Source organism: Garra rufa, chromosome 21 (assembly GCF_049309525.1).
Source record: "Garra rufa chromosome 21, GarRuf1.0, whole genome shotgun sequence".
NCBI classification, from domain to species: Eukaryota; Metazoa; Chordata; class Actinopteri; order Cypriniformes; family Cyprinidae; genus Garra; species Garra rufa.
The window spans coordinates 5,607,868-5,635,325 of NC_133381.1; the positions used below are offsets into that span (position 1 = coordinate 5,607,868).

Genomic DNA, 27,458 nt, shown 5'->3' on the forward strand with positions numbered 1-27,458 from the left:
AAATAATAATCTGCTGAAAATGTGCAAGATGTAGATGAGTTTGTTTCTTCATCAGATTTGGAGAAATGTAGCATTCCATCACTTGTTCACCAAAGGATCCTCTGTAGTGAATGGGTGCCGTCAGAATGAAACAGCTGATAAAAACATCATAATAATCCACAAGTAATCCACACCACTCCAGTCCATCAATTAATGTTTTGTAAAGCCAAAGTTAAAATATCTAGTTAAAACATCTCAATGACGGATTTGTTTCTTTCAAACATACAGCATTTGACTTGCTGGGCTAGAGTGGTTTTTTATCAGTTTTTATCAGCTGTTTGGACTTTCATTCCTTCGGCACCCATTCACTGCAGAGGATCCATTGGTGAGCAAGTGATGCAATGCTACATTTCTCCAAATCTGATGAAGACACAAAGTCATCTACATCTTGGATGATTTTATTTGATTTAAACTAATTTTAGGGTGAACTATTCCTTTACAGGAGAAGTTTACTTCCAGAACAAAAATGTACAGATATTGTACTCACCCCCTTGTCATCCAAGATGCTTGTGTCTTTCTTTCTTCAGTTGTAAAGAAATTATATTTTCTGAGGAAAACATTTCAGGATTTCTCTCCATATAATGGACTTCTATGGTGCCAGTGAGTTTGAAATTTTAAAATGCAGTTTAAATGCAGCTTCAAAGGGCTCTAAATGATCCCAGCCGAGGAAGAAGGGTCTTTTCTAGAGAAACAATTGGTACTTTTCTAAAACAAATAACAATTATTAACCTCAAATGCTCATCTTGTCTAGCTCTGCGTGATATCTGTGTATTCCGGTTCAAGACAGTTAGGGTATGCCGAAAAACTCATCACTGTCCTACATCGCTGTTTTACCTTTTTTTGTAAAGGGTGTTTGAACTTCTTTGCATGTTCACTTTGTAAACACTGGGTTGGTACTTCTGCAGCTATTTAGGACGATTTTGAAGTTGGAGGAGAAAATGAGATGGGAGTTTTCTGACATACCCTAACTGTCTTGAACCGGAATACACAGACTTAACGCAAAGCTAGACAAGACAAGCATTTGAGGTTAAAAAGTATATATAAATTGTCAGTTTGTTTAGTTATTAACCAATCCTTTCACTAGATAAGACCCTTCTTCCTCGACTGGGATAGTTTAAAGCCAGGGCCTGAAATTAACACTCGCCAAGTGCAAAATGGCAGGAAAAATCGGTATATGCAACTGTCATTCGCCAGTTGGCCGGTAAAACTTTTACAAAATATTACAATGCAATGTAGTGAAAACAACAGCCAGTTCTAAAAGAGAATCGCTGTTTTTGACGTAAGCGGGAAAAAAAAGGACTTTCCGAAGACAAGATCTTTGTGATTAGCTGTTCTGTCATAAGCGACAAGAGCAAATCAAATAATATGAAACAAAAAGGCTGATAAGATCAGAGCAATGTGATGGTCAGCTTGTTTTACCTGAGAAGATATTGCTGCTTCATTCAAGATTAACACTTTCCTTCTTTATTCTTTATAAACCGAGAATGTGGCGACACATTCCTGAGGTTACGTGCCTAAACATTGCAGTGAAGTATAGTTTAACGGTTGCATGTTCGGCTGTAACGTTACGCATACACTGAGCCGCTTCAGACAGCGCACAAGTAGCGCTTCAGTGGACGAAAACACACACAATTTTGTCAAAATGCACGGTAGTGGCGAGTTACCTCGTAAACATAGTCTCAAATGACCATAAAGAGTAGAAAATCGAGAATATCATAAATGTGTCAGATCCGTGTCATGTGCATTAGGTTTTAAAGAGACCTGCTGAAGTCTGTCATTGATGGACAGGATTTATCTGTATAGTTTAAGCATGTACAATTTATAGTTTATGCAAAGATTGTTTAAAAATCACTTAAATTAAAAGTTGCTATATATTTCAGAGCATAATAAATGTTAGAAACAATGACTTTCAATTATACTCTAATGCTGAATGGCTATAATTCATTGGGAAAAATGAGGGAGAATGCATTTAATAGAGACACTGTTTTTGCAAAGAGTTACATGGCTGGTAATTTTGGTCAGTAAATTTAATCATGTCACCGGCCACCAGCAGGTGTGGCAAAAAGTTAGTTTTAGGCCCTGATTAGAGCCCTTTGAAGCTGCTTTTAAACTGCATTTTGGAAGTTCAAACTCACGGGCACCATAGAAGTCCACTATATGGAGAGAAACCCTGAAACATTTTCCTCAAAAAGCATAATTTCTTATCGACTGGAGAAAGACATGAACAGCTTGGATGACAAGAGGGTGAGTAAATTATCTGTGCATTTTTGTTCTGGAAGTGAACTCTCGTTTAAACACACAGAAGTGTATTTGCAGTACTGAAGGTAGGTGGCGCTCTTACCCCCATACTGCAACGGCGAGGGGACGGCGGCAGGGTCAGCGTGCAGCCGGACACGAGCGTAGAGCGCCAGTCTGGTGGGCCGGCGAGGACTGGCGAACTAACGCGCAGAGACACAGGCAGCTGGAAAGTTGGGCGTGCAAGCAAGAACAGACACAGACGAGCACAACTAAAACCACACGGTAAAACATGTTCTCACAATGATATGCATAACATGGCGGTTTTAAGCGCAAATGCAGAAAAGCGGGCTGAAACCACAGCTGCTGGAAATGGTGTGACTTGACCTACATAGACGTGACCAACATGAAGCTGCTTTATAGTTTATAGTTAAGGTCTGACCATTTTAAATGCATCAGCCATTGAGTAAAATATATTGTTCAGGAGACATAACCTCTTAATATTCTTTGGTGAAATAGATATAGACATATATAGGGAAATTGAAAGTGGACAGCAAATACAGATTAATAGGAGGGAAAAAAATCACCTGGAGATGAAGACGAGGATTGAGAGTGCTGAAACCTGATGGTTTGATTCTTGACGGCTTTTTGAAAGAACAAGAAAAAGAGTATGATGAATAGTACGAGAATAACAGCATGAGAAAAAAATGAAGGTGAAAAGGCAATCACCTTGGGTGGAGCATCAGAAAATGGGGTTGTATTTATGGAGCGGGTTCTTGCTCTCAGCTCATCCACCTCCACTTCCTTCTCCATTTTATGAACATCACTGTGGGGAGCAAATAGAAACATTTTATATTACATTTGTATTGTTTGTATTGTTTTTATTTTATTTTTTTTTCATATTTATAAGAATTATTTTTTTATTCAAAAAATGTATATGATTGATTTTAAAAAAAATATTATTACATTTTAAACATTTATTAAAATTTTACTGTTTTATTATGTTTTAAAAAGATCTTATTTTAATTATTTACATTTTAAAATATTAATCTTTCCTACAATGTATACTTACATTGTTAGTCAGTTTGTTTTATTTTTATATTATTAAATTATTTAAAAAATATATTTACCTATATTTAACTTTGAATTTATATTATCATTTACATTTTATTTACTTTTTTCTACCAATTTTGTTATGAATTTATAAATTATATTTTATTATGCATTTTTAAATATTATGAATTTATTCTTATTAACATGCTTTACATAATTGCTCTGAATTTTAATCTTTTTTTTTTAATTTTTATTATTTCTATTTTTTATTAAATTTATTTTTTATTATATTTTTACTTTTTTATTATTTGTATTGTTTTATTAGCATTTTAATTTTTATTGTTTATATTTATTTATTTTTAAGTTTAATTTATTTTATTATTTATTTATATTATTATTTTTTTTTTTTTTTAATTTGTGAATAGCGGTTTTAAGTATTACTCATTGTCTTTTGTTTTGCTTGTTTAGTAATAAATCAGAGTATTTTTTAGAACCCCGTTTTCCGTGTGCTTTCCCTGAATTCTCGTCTCTCCAGCACGTGTGACATTATTATGATTTTTAATTAAAAAAATTAATCTTTCCTTAAAATGCCCTCTGATAGCGTGTTATCATTATTATTATTATTATTTGCATTTTGTACAATATTTTTGTATTATTACATTCTTATTCCATTGTTATTACCATTTATTTGATTAATAATTTTATTCTTATTTACATATTTGTTCTGAATTTGTGACCTTTTGATCTTTTTACATTCGACTATTTATTTATATTAATTTTTACATTTTGCATATGTATTTTTTTTTTTAATGGGTTTTTTATTATAATTTAAATTTTTGTTTGTCCTGAACAATTAAACTGCCCGCTGTTCTCCAGAAAAATCCTTCAGGTCCTACAAATTCTTTGGTTTTTCAGCATTTTTGTGTATTTGAACCCTTGCCAACAATGACTATGATTTTGAGATCCATTCATCAGTTTTTAATATAAATTTTTTCCCCTTAATGTACACTTACAGTATTAGTCAAGATGACAATATAGTTTTTAGTCACGAGTTTCTGATAAGCCAGTAGGCACTGTTGATGTGTACATGTGGGTAATGTGCGGAAAATACAGAATAAGCAGTTTTAACACCTTTGTTTCCAAGAATGCTCTATTTTGGGTTAGGGTTAGCGCCCTGCTTTAAGCTCTCAAAAGCATACATAAGACTCCTTTAAGGGTTCAAACTGACAACCCGGCCTTTAGTGACTAGGCCAGATATAACGTACCTCAGCTTGCACACAAGCTCGGAGAACCTGGGTCTTTCACGGGGACTGTAGGCCCAGCAGCGGGTCATGAGAGAGTAGAGAGTCGGCGGACACCGCTCGGGTTTGGGCAGACGGACGCCCTGCTCCAGCTGGTTTATCACATCCTTGTTCTCCAACCAGAAGAACGGCTGCTGACCTCCACTCATGATCTCCCACATGCACACAGCTGAAAGAAGAAGCACAAGAAACCGCCACCAATCAGGAAGCATAAACTGCTTTACAAATTCATTGCAAAACAAGTCACATTGCATTGTGAAACATGTGGTTCTTCACAGGAATCAGCACCGAAACAACAAGCCTCACAACAGGAAATAGGAATTCACAGCATGATGACGGCTTAAAAAATCCTCACGATTACATTGATCTGTTGCCTAATGTGGTCAAAACAGTGATTCAGCATAAGTGACATAATGCGTCATGCACGTTTAAACTAGGGCTGGGACACGATTAATCGCGATTAATCGCATCCAAAATAAAAGTTTATGTTAACATACTAAATGTGTGTTTACTGTGTATATTTATTATGTATATATAAATACACACACATACATGTAAAGCCTTTAAAAAATACTTATATGTGTGGATAGTTATATTTGTATTTAATTTAGATTATATATAGAATTATAAATATTTTATTTATTTTAATTTAATTTTTATTTTCAGTTTTCTTTAATATACATGTTTGTGTGTGTATTTATACATACATTATATATACACACAGTACACACACATACAGTATGCAATCATAAACTTTTATTTTGGATGCGATTAATCGTTTCCCAGCCCTAGTTTAAACGCATTTATCTCACGTCACGCTTCAAAGTCACTAACCAAACATCCAGACATCACTCGCCGAGGTAAAGCGTCTGAAGTTGATGGACTCCGGCGCCATCCATTTGATAGGTAATCGAGTCACAGAGGCTTCAGAAAGAAAACAAACAGTGTCATTTGAGTGAAATATTGAACTCAGACTGCATGACAAGCTGAAAACGGGCTAAAAGTCTTGCCTTTGTAATACTCCTCCTCTTCTATGTATCTGGACAAGCCGAAGTCTCCCAGCTTCACGCAGTCTGGTTTGGCGACCAGTACGTTTCTCACAGCAATGTCCCTGATGGAAAAAAAAGACTGAAATGAATAACCTGATAATGTTAACCATTAAAATAGGTTCTGTACAACCACACGTATGAGATATAGATGACTATCAGAAAGGAGATGTGAAGACATCTACAAGCATCTGCAAAATGCTAATTATTTTACCAAAATAAGAGGGATCATACAAAATGCATGTTATTTGTTTTTATTTAGTACTGAGCTGAAGAAGATATTTCACATAAAAGATATTTAATATAGTCCACAAGAGAAAATAATAGTTGAATTTATAAAAAAAGACCCTGTTCAAAAGTTTACATACACTTGATTTTTAATACAGTGTTGTTTCTTTTTTTTTGTTTAGTGATAGTTCTTGAGTCCCTTGTTTGTCCTGAACAGTTGTTCTTCAAAAAAATCCTTCGGGTCCCACAAATTCTTTGGTTTTTCAGCATTTTTGCGTATTTAACCCCCTTTCCAGCAATGACTGTATGGTTTTGTGATCCATCTTTTCACACTGAGGACAACTAAGGGATTCTTCAGAAGGAAACACAATGGATTAAGAGTGGGGGTGAAAACTTTTTTTTTTTTTTTTTTTTTTTTTTTTGTATTCCGGGAAACATTTAAGTATCTTCTGTAGCTTCTAAAGGGCTGTACTAAATGAAAAAATAAAATAAAATGTACACATCTACAATCTGTTCAAAAGTTTTCACCGCAGCACTTAATGCATTGTGTTTCCTTCTGAAGCATCAGTGAACATTTGAACTTTCTGTAATAGCTGCATATGAGTCCTTCAGTTGTCCTCAGTGTGAAAAGATAGATCTTAAAATCATTCCGTCATTGTTGGAAAGGGTTCAAATACACAAAATGCTGAAAAACCAAAGAATTTGTGGGACCTGAAGGATTTTTCTGAAGTACAGTGAGCAGTTTACGTGTTCAGGATAAACAAGGGGCACATGAACAACTATCACTAAACAAAAACAAAACAAAAACTAAACAAAAAAGACAGCTGTGAATCATTCAGGTAAACTTCTGAACGGAGTAATTTTCACAAATTCAACTATTATTTTCTCTTGTGGACTATATGTAAACTCTTATGTTAAATATCTCATTCAGGTCAGTACTAAATAAACAATAACATGCATTTTGTACAATCCCTCTTATTTTGGTAAAATAATTAACATTTTGCAGATTGGGGGGTGAAAACTTCTGACTTCAACTGTAAATTTCTCTACAGGAATAAAAATCTCTACAGGAACAATACAAAGTGAGCAGTTGTGCTGATGCCCCATATAAAGTGCATTGTTCTACCCACAGCTTTTTTTACCTTTCAAACTGACTTCAGCTAAACTTTTACCTATAAGAGTGTCTGACACTCTTCTGAAACTGAGACAAAGTTAGTAAGGTGAAAAGTCAAGAGGAGATGTTTATAAGCAGCCTTTCTGTTTCTTCGTACATTTAAACGGCATATAAAATGCCCATTTTCCACATGTTGGTATGATTCTTTATGTCTGCAACATACTTTGGTAATATTCCTCAAGGGTCATGTAAAACAACACCCTTTTTACTTTGTCAAAAACAGCTCTGTTCACAGTGACCCTTTTCGGTGCTTGTAATGCACCTCTTTAAATGTTAGTGAGCTCTGCTCACTCCGCCCCTCTCTTCCATTTTTTGATGTAATTTTGCATCTGATCCCCCTTTTATAGCAATAACCGAGACCAAATGCTCAAAATTTCAAATGATTGTTCATAATAACTGTATAAACAAGTGTCTTTGAAACAAAGACACTGAATCTGGTCAGAAGGCGTGTTTATGTACCTGTGCACCATGTTAACACCCTCTAGGTAGGCAAGAGCTTTACTGATCTGAAGACTGTACAGGATCAGCGTGACTGTGGTTAATTTGTGCTTGTTCTCCTCCAGATAATTTCCTAGCTGAAGAAACACAGAGAAACCAGGATGATAATAAAGTCTGCAACAATATTGCATCATGTACTAATATGAGCTGGATTTACCCCTTATTGTGACATAGGCAAGTAATTTATAAAGGGATAGTTCATCCAAAAATGATAATTAGCTAATAATGTACTCACCCTCAGGCCATTCAAGATGTAACTGAGTTTGTTTCTTCATCAGATTTGGAGAAATGTAGCATTATGTCACTTGCTCACCAACAGATCCATTGAAGTGAATGGGTGCCGTCAGGATGAGAGTCCAAACAGCTGATAAAAACATTACAATAATCCACAAGTAATCCAAACCACTTCAGTAAATCAATTAACATCTTTTGAAGTGAAAAGCTGTGTGTTTGTAAAAAAACGAATCCATCGTTAATAATGATTTAATTCTATCTGTAATATTGCTTTCTCTGGTTAAAAAAGTCAGAATCAGGAGAGAAAACCGTTGAAAACAATCCTAAACAAAAATATAAGTGGATTTTGATGTAAAAGGACAACAGGAGGAAGCATTATTATGGATTATTATGAGCTTGTATTTTGGTCATAAGCAACAGTTTGAAGTTCAAACATCCTAATGGTGGATTTGTTTTCTTACAAACACACTGCTTTTCACTTTACAAGATGTTAACTGATGGACTGGAGTGTTGTGGATTACTTGTGGATTATTGTGATGTTTTTATCAGCTGTTTAGACTCTCATTCTGACGGCACCCATTCACTTCCATTGGTGAGCAAGTGATGGAATGCTACATTTCTCCAATTCTGATTAAGAAACAAACTCACCTACCTATTTTCTTGGATATGAAGAAACCTGGACAATCTTGAAATCATTAAAAATGAATAAACCTCACCTCTCCATGCTGGTAAAGCTCCATGACAATCCACACAGGATCTTCTTCGATAATACCTATGAGTCTCACGATGTGTGGATGTTCCAGTTTCTTCATGATCACTGCATGAAAACAATGACTTTTAGCATTCTATTCAGGCATCTGTTTGATTCTACAGGTGGAAGATGAATCATCTTACAAGCTTCGCTCATGAACTTCTCCTTCACATCAGCTGAGCAGTCCTTGCATGTCTTTACAGCCACATTCACTCGCTCTCCTTTCTGAATGAAGACAAGATTCATGATCTTGAAAGCTGAACTTAAAGAGGTTTCTAGTGATTTCTACTAAATCCTTGTGATCTGTATCACTAAACATTTCAGCCTGATGCACTAACCTTGCTTTTATAGATCCCATCATGCACCTCACCGAAGAAACCTTCACCCAGAATCCGACCAAGGACAATGTCGTTTCGTGAGATGCTGAATTTACAAGCTGGAAAACAATGGATTGAGATAAAAATGTTAAATAAATAAATAAATAAATGACCATTTACCTATCCCTTGGAATACTATTTGGTTCTTACTTGAAACTGGTGTATCTTCCGGTATCTCTGCATAAATATCTGAATCTGTAAAAAAAAATATATATATATATAATATATATATATATATATATATGTATATATATAATATATATATAATGAAAAAGTCATTATAAAAAATGATGTATATTATAGGCAGTATATATTCATTTTGCTTTACATACTTTTGTTTTCCGTGTCAGATCTGGTGTTTTCCATACTGCTTTGCCATATAAGATCAGATAATAAATCAATAAGACAAAACCATTTCAGTCAAAATAATAAAAAATAAATAAATAAATATATATACTGTGTGTGTGTGTGTGTGTGTGTGTGTGTGTGTGTATATATATATATATATATATATACAGTACAGTACAGACCAAAAGTTTGGACACACCTTCTCATTCAGGTGTGTCCAAACTTTTGGTCTGTACTGTAGATATGAATTCAACTGAAAAAACTTATGAAAAAAATCTTTCAGGTGGTCAAATAGCAAATAGCAAATAGTGGAGCTCTGCAGCCACCTACTGGTAAAAGTTATTTGTAGTTGGTTTTTTTACTTTTAAAACTGGATTTTCCAAAAGATGGGCAAAAATCTTAGTAATATTTCACAATAATACATTTTTTCTGCCTTATTGAGCAGAAAAGACTTTTTAAAAAACATTAAAAATCTTCATGATCCCAAAATGTTGGATCCTGTGTATGATTATACATTTATTCCTTTGTGTCTATTAAAAAATAATTGTAAAAATTCAGCTTTGTACCACAGAAATAATTTATATTTTAAAGTACATTAAAATAGAAAACTGTTATGTTAAATTAAAATTATATTTCACAATATTACTTTTTTTCCTGTATTTTAAATCAAATAAATGGAACTTTGATGAGCATAAGAGATTTAAAAAAAAAAAAATAAAACATAAAAAATCTACAAATTCCAAACTTTTAAACGGCAATGTTTATAGGACAGAATAAAGAAAATGCACAACATCAGTGCTTACCTGCAGGGTACAGGAGGTAGAGAGATTCGAGATTCTCTGTCTGGTAAACATAAGCGGTAGTTTGTTATTCATATGAACACACAGCTGCCCACTGTGTGTTTCTACACTATAATATGATTAGGCAAGTTAAAAACAGTTTAAGTAGAGGAACTACTTAAACCGGTTTCATTAATGCATACTAATTTAAAATACATGATGCTGCTGGTTTCATGTCCTGCTGATACAAAATACTAAAACCCACATACCCTTAGGCCGCACAATTAAAGTTGCATCATTTCCATGCTCAAATCGACAATACCCATCGATTAAATCCACCATGTTCTCTGCGATGGCCAGAGAGGCTGTGCTGATGGACAAAGACTGAAAATGACAACAGAAAGATCTAATCTTAATATGCATCATTATAAACTTCATAAGAAAGGGCATTCATTTTAAGACATAGTTAGATGCACATACTGTACCTGTTTAGCTCCTTCTATATCTATATGTAGCAGCGTCTTTCCGTCGTTCTGAGGCATGCATTTAATACTTCGAATTTGTGCAAATGTGGCTAGAGAGACCGGCTAATAAAGACATAAAAAAAACCCGTTAATATACAAGAGCACATGACAGGGTTATTATAGTTAAAAAACTAAAACAAAACTAAAACAAAAAAACTTTAATTACTATAAAAATTAATTAAAAAAAAAAATATTTTTTGTAAAACATACTCTTAATTTAAGTTTACCTTGATGTACTAAAATAACTAACACTAAAACTGGAATTAAAAAAAACCTATACAGTCACATTAAAAAAATAATAAAATAAAAAATATAAAAGATATTTAATAAAAACTATAATTTATCTCAATAGTATCAGTATCCAAATGATACTAAAATAACACTGACGCATAAACACACATAGACGACCTATAATGTGTCTTTGGAGCATTATTTTTAACCATTAACTACGTTTATGAAAAAAAAAATTAATTACTATAAAAAAAGAATCAAATTAAATAATAAAAAATGTTTAAATTACACTGGAAAAAATTATGCTGAAAAATTTTTCATTCAGAAATAGTGACTTTTACAATTAATTACAAAGAAACAGCCAATAACATATTGAATTAATTGTGAAATTTTAAAGTGTAAAGATATTTTACTTTGTAAAACATACTCTTAATTTAAGGTTAACTTAATGTACTAAAATATCTAACACTAAAACTGGAATAAAAAAACAAGCCTATATAGTCACATTTAAAAAAAGGATAAAAAATAATATTAAAAAAAGTTCAAAATATTAATAAAAACTATAATTTATCTCAATAGTATCGGTATCCCAATGATACTAAAATAACACTGATACATAAACACACATAAATGTCCTATAATGTATATTTGGAGCACTATATTTTTAACCATTAACTACATTCATGAAAAAAACTTTAATTACTATAAAAAATAATAAAATAAAATAATAAAAAATCATTTAAGTTACACTGAGAAAAAAATATGCTGAAACAATTTATATTCAGAAATAGCGAATTTCACAATTAATTACAAAGAAACAGCCAATAAATTGTGAAATTTTAAAGTGTAAAGATATTTTATTATGTAAAACATACTTACATTTTAATTTTAACTTGATGTACTAAAATATCTAACACTAAAACTGGAATAAAAAACCTATATAGTCACACAGAAAAATCTACATATTAATAAAAACTATAATTTAGCTCAATAGCATCAGTATCCCAATGATACTAAAATAACACTGACACATAAACACACATAAACACTGCAAAAAAATGCTTTTCTTACTTAGAGTTTTTGTCTTGTTTCCAGCCAAAATATCGAAAAATCCTTAAATCAAGAAGGATTTTCTAGATAAGTAAGAACTATTTTCTTGTTTTCAGAAAAAACAAGTAAAAATTAAGTGAGTTTTTGCTTAGAACAAGCTAAATAACCTGCCAATGGGGTAAGCAAAAAAAAATCTTAATTTAAATTTTTCAAAAAGAAAACAAGATTATTTTTCTTACCCCATTGGCAGATTATGTATCTTATTTCCAGCAAAAAATGCACTTAATTTTGAGTATTTTTTCTAAAAACAAGACAATTTTTATTAGTCTAGAAAATCCTTCTTGATTTAAGAATTTTTAGATATTTTGGAAACAAGACAAAAAATCCAAGTAAGAAAAGCATTTCTTGCAGTGAACAGCCTTTAATGTGTATTTGGAGAAGTCTATTTGTAACCATTAACAAGATGCATTTTTTTTCCATTGTGGTTAATTGAAAAATCAAAGTGGTTATTACTGCTTTCCTGTGAGAGCTGCGTTTCAGAGAAGGATGTATGTAAGGGGATATTTTTCTTACCACAGAGCTTTTGTCTGTACGTTGCCGAATACCTTTGGGCCCGATTACCAGATCCACAGAGACGCTCCATCCTTGCTACAAAAGAACCATACGGTTACAGAGCAACAAAGCTTTTACTTGATGAACATCTTTAGTTCACACATTCATATCAATGTCATGCATCAGATAACAAAATGGCAAAGCAACATGCCATCTCTGGTGCAGAAAGATAAGACATGCACGAATAAAAGACGTTTATTAGGTTTAAAATAATGGGAAATTAACCGATATAGTACAGAAAAAAGACAAGAAGTACTCAAGTGACTTTAAGTTTTTGCAGGATTTAACTGCTATGACATTTGATTTGAAACTGTTATCTAATGCAACGACTTTCACACATTTCTATATATGCCCACAGTGATATTTTGTGGCCACTCAGTTTATCCATCCACCCACAACCAGTTCTCACACTACTTTAGAAAGTAAAAAGTGTTGGGGAAAGTTACTTTTAAAAGTAATGCATTACAATATTGAGTTACTCCCTAAAAAGTAACTAATTAAATACAATTAAACAATTTACATTCAGAAATAGCGAATTTCACAATTAATTACAAAGAAACAGCCAATGATATAATGAATTAATTGTGAAATTTTAAAGTGGAAAGATATTTGCCTGAAGATTTTTATTTTTGTAAAACATACTTTTAAATTTGTTTTAACTTGATGCACTAAAATATCTAACACAAAAACTGGAATAAACCAAACAAAACCTGTATAGACACATTTAAAAAAACAATCATAAAAAAAATAATAATAATTCAAAATATTAATAAAAATGTATCTCAATAGTATCAGTATCCCAATGATACTAAAATAACACTGATACATAAACATAAAAAGTTATATTTTTGGCAAATGTAAAAGCCTTTTTACACCAAAAGCCTCAGGTTTAGAGAAAAGTGAATCCACGTCTGTACAGTAGACCGCAGAAGAAAAAATGTCAACTCTTCAGCAATAAAAAAAGAAAAAGAAAAACAAATGTTAGATTATCTTGAGTAATTTTTGCTAATTAGTATGGATGAATTAGATCATCGAAGGTCGGCAGCAAAGATATTGGTTAATAAAATGGGATTAAATACAAAAAGGGTATTTGTATTTTTTAAATATTTAATTATTGCAGGTTTGCATTGAATTTCACTGTTTTTATTTATTTGAGAAACACTATATCTGTTTTTTTTTAGTGAGTGAGATGAATTAATTAATTAATGCATGTTCAGATTTATTCTAGCTTTTAATCAATAAATGGGGGAGGGGGGGGGGGATTACCTGGCATTACTTATTTGAAAAAGTAACTCAGATATTTTCTTGTTAATTAAAAAGTAATGCGTTACTTTACTAGTTACTTGGAAAAAGCAATGTTATTATATTGCGTTACTTGTAATGCGTTACCCCCAACACAAATGACACACTTCAACCATCACTAAAGGAATAGTTGACCTAAAACTGAAAATTTGCTGAAAAAGTGTGAATGGGTGCCGTCAGAATAAGAGTCCAAATAGCTGATAAAAACATCATATTAATCCAGAAGTAATCCACACCACTCCAGTCCATCAATTAACATCTTTTAAAGTGAAAAACTGCATGTTTCTAAAAAAAAAAAATACCATAATTAGGCGTTATTCATTTTAAATAGTCTCTTCCAGCCAAAATATCTAAGAATTCTTAAATCTAGAAGGATTTTCTAGACAAGTAAAAATTATTGTCTTGTTTTTAGAAAAAAGAAGTTAAAATTAAGCGAGTTTTTGCTTCAAACAAGCAAAATAATCTGCCAATGGGGTAAGCAAAATAATATAGTTGTCTGCTTGAAATAAGATTATTTTTCTTACCCCATTTGCAGATTATTTTGCTTGTGTCCAGCAAAAACACATTTAATTATGACTTGTTTTTTCTGAAATCAAGAAAATAATTTTTACTCGTCTAGAAAAACCTTCTTGATTTAAGAATGTTTAGATATATTGGCTGGAAACAAGACAAAAATCTAAGTAAGAAAAGCATTTTTTGCGGGATTTAACCTCTAATGACATTTGCTTTAAAATTGATATCTAATGCAACGACTTTCACACATTTCTACAAATGCCCAATTGCAGCAATTAACATCTTTTAAAGTGAAAAGCTGCGTGTTTCTAAGAAACAACTCCATAATTAAGGCGTTATTAATTTTAAATAGTCTCTTCCAGTCAAAATACAAGTCCATGATCCAAAATAAGGCTTCCTGCTGTGGAATAAGTCCATCTATTGTTGTCCTCTCACATCAAAATTCACCTATATATATTTTTTATTTGAAATTTTTTAGGTTGTTTTAACATGTAAAAGGTGCTTGAAATATTCATATTGTCCCTCTGATTCAGGCGAGATGCATTTTTATGGATTTTTTTTTTTTTTTTTACAAATATCTTTTGGCTTCACAAGATGTTAATTGATGGACTGGAGTGGTGCACTTTCTAAGTAAGAAAATGCTTTTCTTACTTAGATTTTTTGTCTTGTTTCCAGCCAAACTATCTAAAAAATTCTTAAATCAAGATTTTTCTAGACAAGTAATAATTTTCTTGTTTTCAGAAAAACAAGTCAAAATTAAGTGCATTTTTGCTTAGAATAAATCAAATAATTTGCCAATGGAGTAAGCAAAAAAAAAAAAAAATCTTATTTCAAACAGAAAACAAGATTATTTTTCTTACTCCATTTGCAGATTATTTTGCTTGTTTCAAGCAAAAACACAATTAATTTTGACTAGTTTTCTCTGAAATCAAGACCATAATTTTTATTCTTCTAGAAAATCCTTCTTGATTTAGGAGTTTTCAGATATTTTGGCTGGAAGCATAACAAAAAATCTAAGTAAGAAAAGCATTTTATTGCAGGATTTAACTGCTAACGACATTTGCTTCAAAACTGTTATCTAATGCAGCGACTTTCATACATTTCTATAGATGAACACAGTGTCTAAAGATATTTTGTGGCCACTCAGTTTATCCATCCACCCACTACTAGCTCTCACACTACTTTAGAAAGTAAATAACACACATCGACCATCACTAAAGGAATAGTTGACTTAAAAGTTTTCTGAAAATGTGTGAATGGGTGCCGTCAGAATAAGAGTCCAAATAGCCGATAAAAACATCATATTAATCCACAAGTAATCCACACCACTCCAGTCCATCAATTAACATCTTTTAAAGTCAAAAGCTGTGTGTTTCTAAGAAACACCTCTATAATTAAAGTGTTATTAATTTTAAATAGTCTATTCTAACCAAAATAAAAGTCCATAATCAAAAATAAGGCTTCCTGCAGTGGAAGAAGTCCACCCACTGTTGTGCTCAAAATTCATCTACATATTTTTTATTTGAACTGTTTTAACATGTAAAAGGTGCTTGAACTGTACATATTTCTCCCCTGATTCAGGTGAGACAAATTTATGTATTTGTTACAAATACGCAGCTTTTGGCTTCACAAGATGTTCATTGAACTGGAGTGGTGCACTGCAAAAAAGTCTTTTTGTTACTTAGATTTTTTGTCTTGTTCTTAAATGAAGAAGGATTTTATTTTTAAATTACTGTCTTAATTTCAGAAAAATTAAGTCCAAATTAAGTGAGGTTTTTTTTCTTAGAACAAACAAAATAATCTGCCAATGAGGTAAGCAAAAAATCTTTTTTCAAACAGAAAACAAGATTATTTTTCTTACACTATTTGGCAGATTGTTTTGCACTTCATTTTGACTTCTTTTTACTCGTCTAGAAAATCCTTCTTGATTTAAGAATTTTTAGATATTTTGGCTGGAAACAAGACAAAAAAATCAAAGTAAGAAAAGCATTTTTGCAGTGTGTGGATTACTTGTGGTGATGTTTTCATCAGCTGTTTGGACTCCCATTCTGACGGCACCCATTCACTGCTGAGAATTCTCTGGTTCTCTGCGATATTTATTCAAATCCGTTCTGGCGAAGAACTATTACTTTAATATGGCTGTAAACACCATGATGGGCCACTTACCACTAGCTCACATGGAAAAACCTCTTCATCAAAACTGGAAAAGACAGATAATGTCTCAAAGAACTTAATGATGCACTGCTCCTCCTTCAGCAACGCAAACTGCTGGAACGTTTGCTGGACCAGTTTCCGCAGGTGCTTTGGCTGTAACACACCAGACATACAATTTATCATTATTAATCAGAAACCACAAATGCTTTCAGTGTGCATTGGATTCCTATGCTGCTTTATTCACAAAGAAGAAGTAGCCAAGAAAATGTTTTCACCTTCATGCTGTCAATTAATTCTTGAGGAAAGAACAAATCCAGTCCAACATCTTTCCTGAAAAAAGCAGAAATGCCATCAATGCATTATGCATATTATTGTGTAAAACGATCTAAAGCACAATGCAAAGTACTTACTCCAGCAGCTCAAAGTTAGATTTTTTCTCCAGGCCACTGGCATTCATGTCTTTATAAAACCTCCTGTTAGAACAGAAAAAATTAAAGGCATGTAATCTGAAAACATTTTACTATTCACTACCAATGCAGTGAATGGGTGCCGTCAGAATGAGAGTCCAAACAGCTGATAAAAACATTACAATAATCCACAAGTAATCCACACCACTCCAGTCCATCAATTAATGTCTAGTGAAGCCAAAAGCTGTACATTTGCAAGAATAAAAACATAATTCAAGACATTTTAAGTGTGGATTAATGTGATGTTTTTATCAGCTATTTGGACTCTCATTCTGACGGCACCCATTCACTCCAGAGGATCCATTTGCAAGCAACTGATTAAATGCTACATTTCTCCAAAAATCTATTCTGATGAAGAGACAAACTCATCTACATCTTGGATGGCCTTCAAATAAAATATTAAGTGAAGTACTTGGTGCAATGCTTTTTTTAAATTCTAAAGCAATTTGAGCTGCATTTCTTGTAAGGTGCTATACAAATAAATGTTTTCTTTATTATCAGTTCATCTGTATATACCGGATCTCCAGACAGCCCAACTGCAGCGCCATCCCGTCACTAACTCTCCTCGCGTTGTGCTGCATGTAGTCACTGCGAACCTGCATAACGACAGCAATAACACACCTTCAATCGGCCTTTTAGATGTGCAAACCACCATTAACACTTTAGGGCTGCATCAAACATCCACTACGCCTCAGTGCAAATGGCGTGACTCATGTTTCCTTCACTATTCTGTGTGCTGTTTCAGGATACGGAGCGGTAAATGTGAAGAAACACTCCCAATGTGACAGGTACTGACCTGCTGGTAGAAGTAGAGCATTGTAGTTTTGTCATCCTTTAACTTGTCCAGGAAATCAGGAGGAATGTAACGAATCCTCAAGTCATATCTGATCATGACAGAAGAACAAAAACAGGATTAGGAACATATGCTTAACTGATTTACAGGACTGTAAGAGCCCAAACTCTTGAACTTTATGCACTACAAGTTTTTGGGCTGTAAGATTTTTTTGTTTTTAAAGATGTTTCTTCTGCTCATCAAGCCTGCATTTATTTGATTCAAAGTACAGCAAAAACTGTAAAAATGTGAAATATTTTAACTATTTAAAATAACTGATTTCTATTTTTATATAATTTAATATGAAATTTATTCCTGTGATTTCAAAGCTGAATTTTTTGGCATCATTTCTCCAGTCACATGATCTCTCAGAAATCCTTCTAATATTCTGATTTGCTGCTCAAAAACATTTATTATGACAATTTTTTTGTTGTTGTTGAAAACAGCTGAGTCAAATTTTTTCAGGTTTCTTTGATGACCAAATTTCAGAAGAACCGCATTTTGTAACATTATAAATTACTCTATCATCACTTTTGATCAATGCATTACTAGTCTTAAAATTAATTTGAGGTAAATGCAAAATGTATTTTTTTATATTTTCAAAATGTTATTAAATATATTTTGGATGCTATACACTATTACTAACTTCTAACTTCTATACTAAACTAACTAAATCTAGTTTCTTCAACCATAAGCACAACAGTTTTAACATTGATAAAAATGAGAAAAGTGTCTTGTATAGCAAATCAAAATCTTAAAATGATTTCTGTAGGATCATGTGATCTGAAGACTGGAGTAATGATGCTGAAAATTCAGCTTTGAAATCACAGGAATAAATTACCTTTTAAAATATATTCAAATAGAAAGCAGTTAATTTAAATAGTAAAAATATTTAAAAATTGTACTGTTTTTGCTGTGTTTTTGATCCAATAAATACAGCCTTAATTATTCGATTCTGATACGTAGTGAGCCATTTTCAAACTAAAAACTATATTACAGTTTTTCTCAATTGCTAAAACACTATAACCAGTCTTTTGAACTAAAATTTCAAAACTATAACGCCATTTTTGAAAAAGGACACCCATTTCTCTAAACTATAAACACTATTCCCTGCTTTGACACATGAGTTATATTTGGTGAACTGTTACTTCAAAACTCTACACACAAATCCCTACATTTCTCAGTGCTTACACCATGAGGTCATTTAGAAAGCACAAGCATTCAATATTGTTCACTCAAGTCTGCGAAGTTTGAGCTCAATTAGCACACAATTACCCAACTGGAAACACTAGGAGTCAAAATTTAGCACACACCAATCAGAACCTTCGATGGAGATAAAAGGATAAAAGTTTTTCTCAGTCACTTTGGTGCATTTCTCAGATCAGAAATTAAATATACATTTGTCTGCAGTTTCCTACATTATCAGTTGCTATTGTCATGTTGCTCAAAATGTATTATATACTGTAGTTCTCTGTGCAATAGTCTTACCCCTCAAAACATCAAGTCATTAGCTCATCGTATAAGTCATCACCTAAATGCAAAATTTTTGATCTAGTTGTCCTAAACTGTCAATCATATATTCTACACATTTCTATTAGACTTTTTGTAAATTTGCCATGAATTATTCAAGTGAATCTTGACTTTCACTAATGAAGATAATATAGATCAACCAATGATAAAGCAGTTCTCTGAAATAGATCAAAGGTACATCTCATGAACCTTCCACTGGAAAGCATATAGACAGAGGACAACACAGGAGTTACAAATTCTGACAGTGGACTTTCTTATTTTTATTTTCACCTTTGTGCCCATATTTCTTTTTTTTTTTTCTGTTTCACAATGACGTTGTGTGCTTTTATTTTATTTTTTTATTTTTTTGTCAGACCACTAGTACAAGTGTAACTGTGAATCCTATCCAGTCTTTTTCAATCAATATCCCACATACAGTAATGTGTAATTTTGAAGAGGAAGAGTAGGAGGTGAAAGAGGAAGAGGAGGAGGAGAAGGAGGACGATGATGACAACAACATGGAAGAGACAGAGGAAGAGCAAGGGCAAGAAGACAAGCAGTCTCATATATTTTAGTTGATGAGTGCCAGGGTTGGATCAGGCATGCAAGAGGATTTTACCCCTGCTGCCTGGCCAGGGCTAATTTAGCCTGTGATGCTGAAGAGGTTCTTTGGCCTGTCCCTAGAGTGCGGATCGGGCCGCATTTTTCTGTCCGAGCCCGGCCCGCGTCCGACAGAGCAGTAACCGAGCCCGACCCGAACCCGACAGGCATTAAGATATTTATGTCCGAGCCCGATCCCAGCCCGACACAGTTAAAATCTTTTTTTTTTTCTCATACTAATGACACGTGCAGTTTTTTGTGTGGAAAGCCCGCTTTTATTAAGCAACTGTAGGAAGGCGTTCGGAAATGTCAACAGATGAGAGCATCAGTGCACACGGGGCAAAAAGCGCTGTTATAACACAGGGGCACTATCGCGCTGATGTAACCGAGCCCGACCCGAACCCGAGCATCCTTTCTAAATATCTGTCCGAACCCGGCCCGGCCCGTCGGGTTCCGTCGGGTACCGTCGGGCTCGGCTCGGGTATCCATCCTCTACCTGTCCCAGACCAAAGACAGGATGCTGGGCAGAATAATTGTTTTGTTGTTTTTTGCTGTTTTGTACTGTACTCTACAGTACATTAAATTAAGGAATAAAACACTTGCAAAGGAATAGATTTGTTGTGTTCATCATGTGAAAAGTATTTTATTTGTATTGTTTTTGTAGTATTGTTTTGAATTTATCTCATCAGTGTGTAAAACTGTGTTGTAGTGTGTTTGTTTTTGAGGATTTGTGTGTCATGTCTGAAAGCAAAGTTTGGTTTTTCAGCAAGATTGAATTGTTTTGAGTGGAGAGCTTCATTTTGACCTCAATATAGGAAGTTTGGGGAAATGAGTTAGGAGTTGTGGATTTGTGTTTAGAGTTTCGCAAATAAGAGGCATAATTTCAAGAAATGTGTTTAAGCAATTGAGAAAAACTGTAAAATATATATAATTGAAATTTTTTTTTAGCCATGTGGGACACACCTCCACTCGGCCTCAACGTGCTGCTGTTCATATTTCAGCTCCACCTCTGCTACGGTGAGGTTAGGGTGCAGCCAGTGAACCTCATCTGATTTGAGGTGTTTGAGCAGCAGACCGTAGCATTCTGAGAACTTGATGTTGGGACCGAGCCGTCCGCTGTCCAGGATGGACTGAATAATTTTCTGCAGAATGAAATCATCATTTAAATCAAACACTTGTGGATTCATTTCACCCGCCCGAAAAAGGAAGAAAAAAGTAATGATATGATTAAGCCTACACTGAAATTTTTTTTTTGTGAAGTTAATAATAAAGAAAAACAAATGTCATTTCTACATTAAATAATTAAATTAAGGCAAGAAAAAAAGAGTACGTTTAATATTAGTACTCAATTTAAGCTTGTAGAATTTGACATTTGAACTTATAAGTATATTATACTTGGAATTGTTTGTTATTTTTACAAAGACTGTTTAATATCAAAGGCATGATCCCGTTGTTCCCATCATGCACTTGGGCATGAATATTTAATAAGGTTTTCGTTTGTTTTCGAGATGTATTTGCATTGTTTTATGGTTGTTTTTGTTGTTAGGTTAAGTAACTTGTTGTTTTGTAACATCTACAGTTTATTTTCTATTCAAAATGACACATTCATACTTAAAAACTATTCACTCGTTGTTACCGTCATTGTGTATCATGTGCCAAGTATTGAGGTCTCTGTGTTCACTTGGTTAGTAAGTACATTGAGTCAACTTGTAACCTTAAAAACATTAAGGATCCATCTACTTGCTTATGACCACGTTTGAAAAGAAACCACATGCTGTAATGGCATTTTTTCAGTGCTATGATTTTTGAGTGAAGTTGACAAACCATGGCTGAGTGAATTGTATTTGAGGACTGCAGAGTAAACTTAAAATAATTAAGTAGAAATTACTCATCAAACTAACTGCATAGTAAATTTACTTATTTCCTTTGCTAATTTGACTTAAATTAGTTAAGTAGAATTGACTTAATTCTAGAGGTCGACCGATATTGGATTTTACTGATACCGATAGCTAGGTTGAACCAATTTCAATAAAAACAAGCCTATCGAACCATATTTTGTAAATGAATAAAAATATTAATATTAATTTTATATTAATCATTACAGTTAGTTCATAGTTCATTATTGTAAACAAATGCAACTAAAAACGTAAGAACTTAACACTCTAACAAGGAACAATATTCTATTTTACAGCTTTTATCAATCTTAATGTTACAAAAATTTTCCCCTAAGGGGACAATAAAGTATATTGTATCGTGCAAATGTAACATATTGTAACATTGTAACATATCATACTGTAAAGTGTTACTATTACATCAACAGTAAGGATAACGATAGCCATCTTTAAATATCTACACAAAGGCCACATAATTAAAATTGCATACATAGATATTGTGTACTTTCACAATTTAACTTGCCACTCTCGTGCTGTATAACAAAGACTTTAGGGACTTTGCTGTATAATGAGGATGGTTTTTAGCCACTCTAGCAATGGATTCAACCTGGAAAAACTATCGGCATGGATTTTTGCCAATAACCGATTAACTATCGGTGCCGATTAATCGGCAAAACCGATACATCGGTTGACCTCTACTTAATTCCATACTTAAATTTTACTTAAAAAATGTGCGTGCAAAAACTTGCCAAATAAAAATTAAATACATTTACTTACTGTTTTTTTCAGTGTATATTTTATAATTGTATAATTTAAGAGATGAATCCTTTTATTATAAACGTCATGTCCTGATATTTGTTAATCAAAGTCAGAGAACAGAATCTGGGATTTTTTTGGTTTTTACATTAACGCCTGGAAATATTAAAAAATAGGAGTTTTAACATTTTTAAAACAAAGAAATGTTATGAAGTAAAATTAATTTGAATTCTAAGCAGACTCTAACATAAAATTAAAATATATATATAATAATAATAAAAAATATTATTATTATTAATTGTTATTATTTCAGCCACTCTAGCAACCCGGAAAAACTATAGGCATGGATTTTTGCCGATAACCGATAGTTCCGCCAATTAACTATCGGTGCCGATTAAGTGGCAAAACCGATACATCGGTCGACCTCTACCTAATTCCATACTTAAATTTTACTTAAAAAATGTGTGTGCAAAAAATTGTCAAATCAAAATTAAGTAAATTTACTTATTGTTTTTTTTCAGTGTATATGTATAGAATTTTTTTGTATTATGACATTTTGATTTTATTTAACATCAATCGTGAAATAAATGAAAACAAATCTTAATGCTCAAAGTGATCTTTCATTATAACAGCTAGACGTTGTGCTGATGGGCATGATAACACGTGCTTCACATTGCAGTCATGATTAATGTGTGAAAATCCATGTTAATCTTCTCACCCTGACATTCCAGGAACTTTCACATTTGACCAGTTTGAAGTTTTTGCCCAGGTTGGCGCTGTTGCTTATGAAGCACACTTTGAGGATTTTCACCGGCCCCGTGCATTTATTCTCAACGGCACCCGTGGACGCCTGCGGTGGACCGGGAGGAGGCGGTTTCCATGACAATGTACTGGCGTCACCCGACATCTCTACATAGGTTTTCATGAGATGGATCTCCTCAACTGACTGTCAGCTGTGTGGTGAGACGGAAGAAAAATTGTACATTCAAGTTCAGGCAGGAACGTGACACAGCCAAAGGAAATTAATAAGTGACTCAATAATAAACTATGAGAAGATGAAAAATTGTGAATTTAAGAGATGAATCCTTTTATTCTAAGCTTCATATCCTGATATTTATTCATCAAAGTCAGAGAACAGAATCTGGGATTTTTTTTTTGTTACATTAACAACTGGAAATATTTATATTAAAAAAAGGAGTTTGTAAAACTAAAAGTAATTTTAATGCTAAGCAGACTCTAACATAAAATTAAAAAAAAAAAAAAAAATATATATATATATATATATATATATATATATATATATATATATATATATATAATAAAAATGATTTTTATTATTAATTATTATTATTATTATCATTGGACTCTGCTTACAGTAGCATTAAAATTATAGCTTATATTTATTTAGGATATATATTTTAAGACATATAATAGAAATATATAAATCCTAGAGCCTTCTGACAGTGAGCTTGTCTAAAAAACAGTTTAAAATAAATTATGTAGTAAATTAAGTAATTGATTAATTAATTAATTAATATTCATAATAATACCTGCAAAGGACAAGCAGTTTGGAAAACTGATGCATAAATAAATAAATACATAAATAAATAAATAAATAAATAACAACCTCTATTTAATAATTATTATTATTATTAATTATTATTATTATCATTAGACTCTGCTTGGCATTAAAATTATAGTTTATATTTTTATAGGATATATATGCGAACTATGTGAGCTTGTCTAAAAAAACAGCTTAAATATATAAAAGTTATAAGGCAAATAAATAAATAAATTATTAATAATAGTAATACCTGCAAATGACAAGCATTTTGTAAAATTGATGGATAAATATATAAAAATAAATAAATAATAACAACCTGCATTTAATTATTATTATTAATGATTATCATTAGACTCTTTAGAAGTAAAATGATCATTTATATTCAAATCAGATATATATTTAAAGATATATAGATTTAAAAACAAATAAAAATTCATGAAGAAAAAATAAATGAGTATTATTATTATTTTTGTGTGATGACCACATAATATTTCAATTAAAGATGATTAATTATTAGAATTATATATCAGACAGGTAAGCTTGTCTAAAAAAACTACTTAAAATAAATAAAAGTTATTAAGTAAATAAATCAATTAATATTAATAATACCCACGAAGGACAAGCAGTTTGGAAAATGGGTAAATAAATAAATAAATAACAAAATGCATTAAATTATTAGTATTATTAGACTCTGCTTAGCTTATATTTATATAGGATATATATTTAAAAATAGATTTCAAAACTTAAAAATTCATGAAGAAAATTTTAAATAAATTATTATTATTATTATTATTATTGTGTGATGACCATAAAATATTTGAATTAAAGATTATTAATTATTAGAATTATATAAATCCTACAACTATCTGACAGTGAGCTTGTCTAAAAACAGCTTAAAATAAACAAAAGTTATGTAAATAAATTAATTTATATTAATAATACCTGCACGGGACAATCAGTTTGGAAAATAGATAAATAAATAAATAACCTGCACTGAATTATTATTATTATTATTATTATTGAGTGTGTCGACCATTAAAACGTAGTCATCATAAATCATAAATCTGATTGTAAGTATAACTTAAGAACAGCTAAAATGTAGTTTTATTTGAAACATTCAGTGCTTTCATTTCTTCTGATATTACATTGTGTCACATTTCATACAGAAATTCTCCAAAATTACAGACAGCAGTAGTAAAAGCACATGACGTTCATGACCAAACACACTGTATTTCAACATGTCAGCACAAGAGAGACTAATGCAACATCCTACCTGGACGTGCTCCATGTCTGATGTGTGAACCAGTTTACTCCTGTGTTACCATATGATCTCTGAGTCACAGGACAGACAACATGACAGGCTAAAATAATGACAAGATTCACACAAATGTTGTCAAGCATAAGCAATGGCCGTTTTCAGCATGTCAAAAAAATAGGAAGTGAGATGCTTGGTTAAGCTTCGCTAAGAGACTTCTACTAGATAACATTTGGTTTTTATTCAACTACCAAATTTAACTTTATGTGACTTCAACTATATGTCTCTAAAATGCATCAAAACCATCTGCCACAGCTTTGGTTTCCTGTCATGTGGTATCAGGTTCAGAGATGTTACAGTATGTGTTGAAAATAACAAAGGTGTTAAACATCCACACTTTGCCATTATAAAGGTTTGTAGAGGAAACCAATGATGTTGAAATGAAGTTTCTTTTGAAAGGAAATGCATTGCTGTTTAATATCCCTGAGCATTGCTTACCTATCAAACTACTAAAACATTTATCTTGAATTTAATATTGTGAGCATGATTTACAGCATCAGCTCAATATTCATGAATAATGATGATATCAAACATCCCACAACATCCATACAAACGCACATGCACCTGATCAGACAAAGCCTCTTATTTTCAACTTCTTCTGCTCACACTACCATTAAAATAAAGTCAAATGAAAAATGGAAACATCTACAGATATTTGCAACACATCAGCATCTACTCAACTTCCTTTTTAATGCTACACTGTGACTTCAAACTTTGAAACGGTCATCATTTCTAATTGAAATGAGAAAATGTAAAAGTGTGACAGACCTGAGCATGAGCTGATGTTCAGTGCAGCTTTCTCTCGCTCTCACTCTCTCTCGTCCGTTGTTTGTTTAATTCATACGAATCCAAACTAAGAGAATGTGAGCTGAAGTCCTGACGTGTGTGTTTTGGACACACCCCACGCGTGTCACTGACTTCCTCAAACTTCACACCACTTCAACAGAGCCGCCACCGCCGCTGCTGCTGCAAAAACACACACACTGATCATAGAAACTACATTACAAGCTCAATTTGACAGGTCTTCCTTCCTTATGATTGTCCTCAAAAGTTGGTTTTCAACATTTTACTACAATTTTGAAGATATTTTTCTTAAAAAATGTCCTCAAAAGTTGGTTTTCAACATTTTACTACAATTATGGGGACACTTTTCTTCATGACTGTCCTCAACAGTTGGTTCTCAACATTTTACTACAATTTTGAGGATATTTGTCTTAAAAAGTGTCATCAAAAAAAGTTTTTTTAATGTTTTACTATAATTATGAGGACATTTTTCCTCATACATGTCCTTAAAAGTTGGTTTTCAACATTTTACTACAATTTTGAAGATATTTTTCTTAAAAAATGTCCTCAAAAGTTGGTTTTCAACATTTTACTACAATTATGGGGACACTTTTCTTCATGACTGTCCTCAACAGTTGGTTCTCAACATTTTACTACAATTTTGAGGATATTTGTCTTAAAAAGTGTCATCAAAAAAAGTTTTTTTAATGTTTTACTAAAATTATGAGGACATTTTACCTCATGAATGTCCTCAAAAGTTGGTTTCAACATTTTACTACAATTTTGAGGATATTTTTCTTAGAAAATGTCAACAAAAGTAGTTTTTTTTAATGTTTTACTATAATTATGAGGACATTTTACCTCATGAATGTCCTTAAAAGTTGGTTTTCAACATTTTACTACAATTTTGAAGATATTTTTCTTAAAAAATGTCCTCAAAAGTTGGTTTTCAACATTTTACTACAATTATGGGGACACTTTTCTTCATGACTGTCCTCAACAGTTGGTTCTCAACATTTTGCTACAATTTTGAGGATAGTTTTCTTAAAAAATGTCATAAAAAGTAGTTTTTTTAAACGTTTTACTATAATTATGAGGACATTTTTCCTCATACATGTCCTTAAAAGTTGGTTTTCAACATTTTACTACAATTTTGAAGATATTTTTCTTAAAAAATGTCCTCAAAAGTTGGTTTTCAACATTTTACTACAATTATGGGGACACTTTTCTTCATGAATGTCCTCAACAGTTGGTTCCCAACATTTTACTACAATTTTGAGGATATTTAGTC

The 27,458-nt window shown here is 32.3% G+C and overlaps 1 protein-coding gene across 1 annotated transcript in view; it reads right to left on the bottom strand.

The window, feature by feature from the left end:
• ptk2ba (protein tyrosine kinase 2 beta, a) overlaps positions 1-26,258 on the bottom strand; it is a 47,142-nt gene extending 20,884 nt beyond the window's left edge. The window contains exons 1-25 of the mRNA XM_073827524.1: positions 26,153-26,258; positions 25,343-25,430; positions 23,224-23,458; positions 20,821-20,999; positions 17,713-17,800; positions 17,433-17,512; positions 16,860-16,922; positions 16,725-16,779; positions 16,462-16,602; positions 12,442-12,516; positions 10,549-10,650; positions 10,333-10,447; positions 10,088-10,127; positions 9,269-9,303; positions 9,087-9,131; positions 8,898-8,995; positions 8,703-8,784; positions 8,525-8,625; positions 7,536-7,651; positions 5,639-5,739; positions 5,463-5,552; positions 4,556-4,797; positions 3,004-3,078; positions 2,862-2,918; positions 2,381-2,477 (exon numbers count right to left, since the gene is read on the bottom strand). Coding sequence (XP_073683625.1) covers positions 2,381-2,477; positions 2,862-2,918; positions 3,004-3,078; positions 4,556-4,797; positions 5,463-5,552; positions 5,639-5,739; positions 7,536-7,651; positions 8,525-8,625; positions 8,703-8,784; positions 8,898-8,995; positions 9,087-9,131; positions 9,269-9,303; positions 10,088-10,127; positions 10,333-10,447; positions 10,549-10,650; positions 12,442-12,516; positions 16,462-16,602; positions 16,725-16,779; positions 16,860-16,922; positions 17,433-17,512; positions 17,713-17,800; positions 20,821-20,999; positions 23,224-23,430 — 2,284 coding nt within the window. The 5' untranslated portion in view covers positions 23,431-23,458; positions 25,343-25,430; positions 26,153-26,258. The remainder of the gene's footprint in view (positions 1-2,380; positions 2,478-2,861; positions 2,919-3,003; positions 3,079-4,555; positions 4,798-5,462; positions 5,553-5,638; positions 5,740-7,535; positions 7,652-8,524; positions 8,626-8,702; positions 8,785-8,897; positions 8,996-9,086; positions 9,132-9,268; positions 9,304-10,087; positions 10,128-10,332; positions 10,448-10,548; positions 10,651-12,441; positions 12,517-16,461; positions 16,603-16,724; positions 16,780-16,859; positions 16,923-17,432; positions 17,513-17,712; positions 17,801-20,820; positions 21,000-23,223; positions 23,459-25,342; positions 25,431-26,152) is intronic.
• Positions 26,259-27,458: the final 1,200 nt, after the last annotated feature.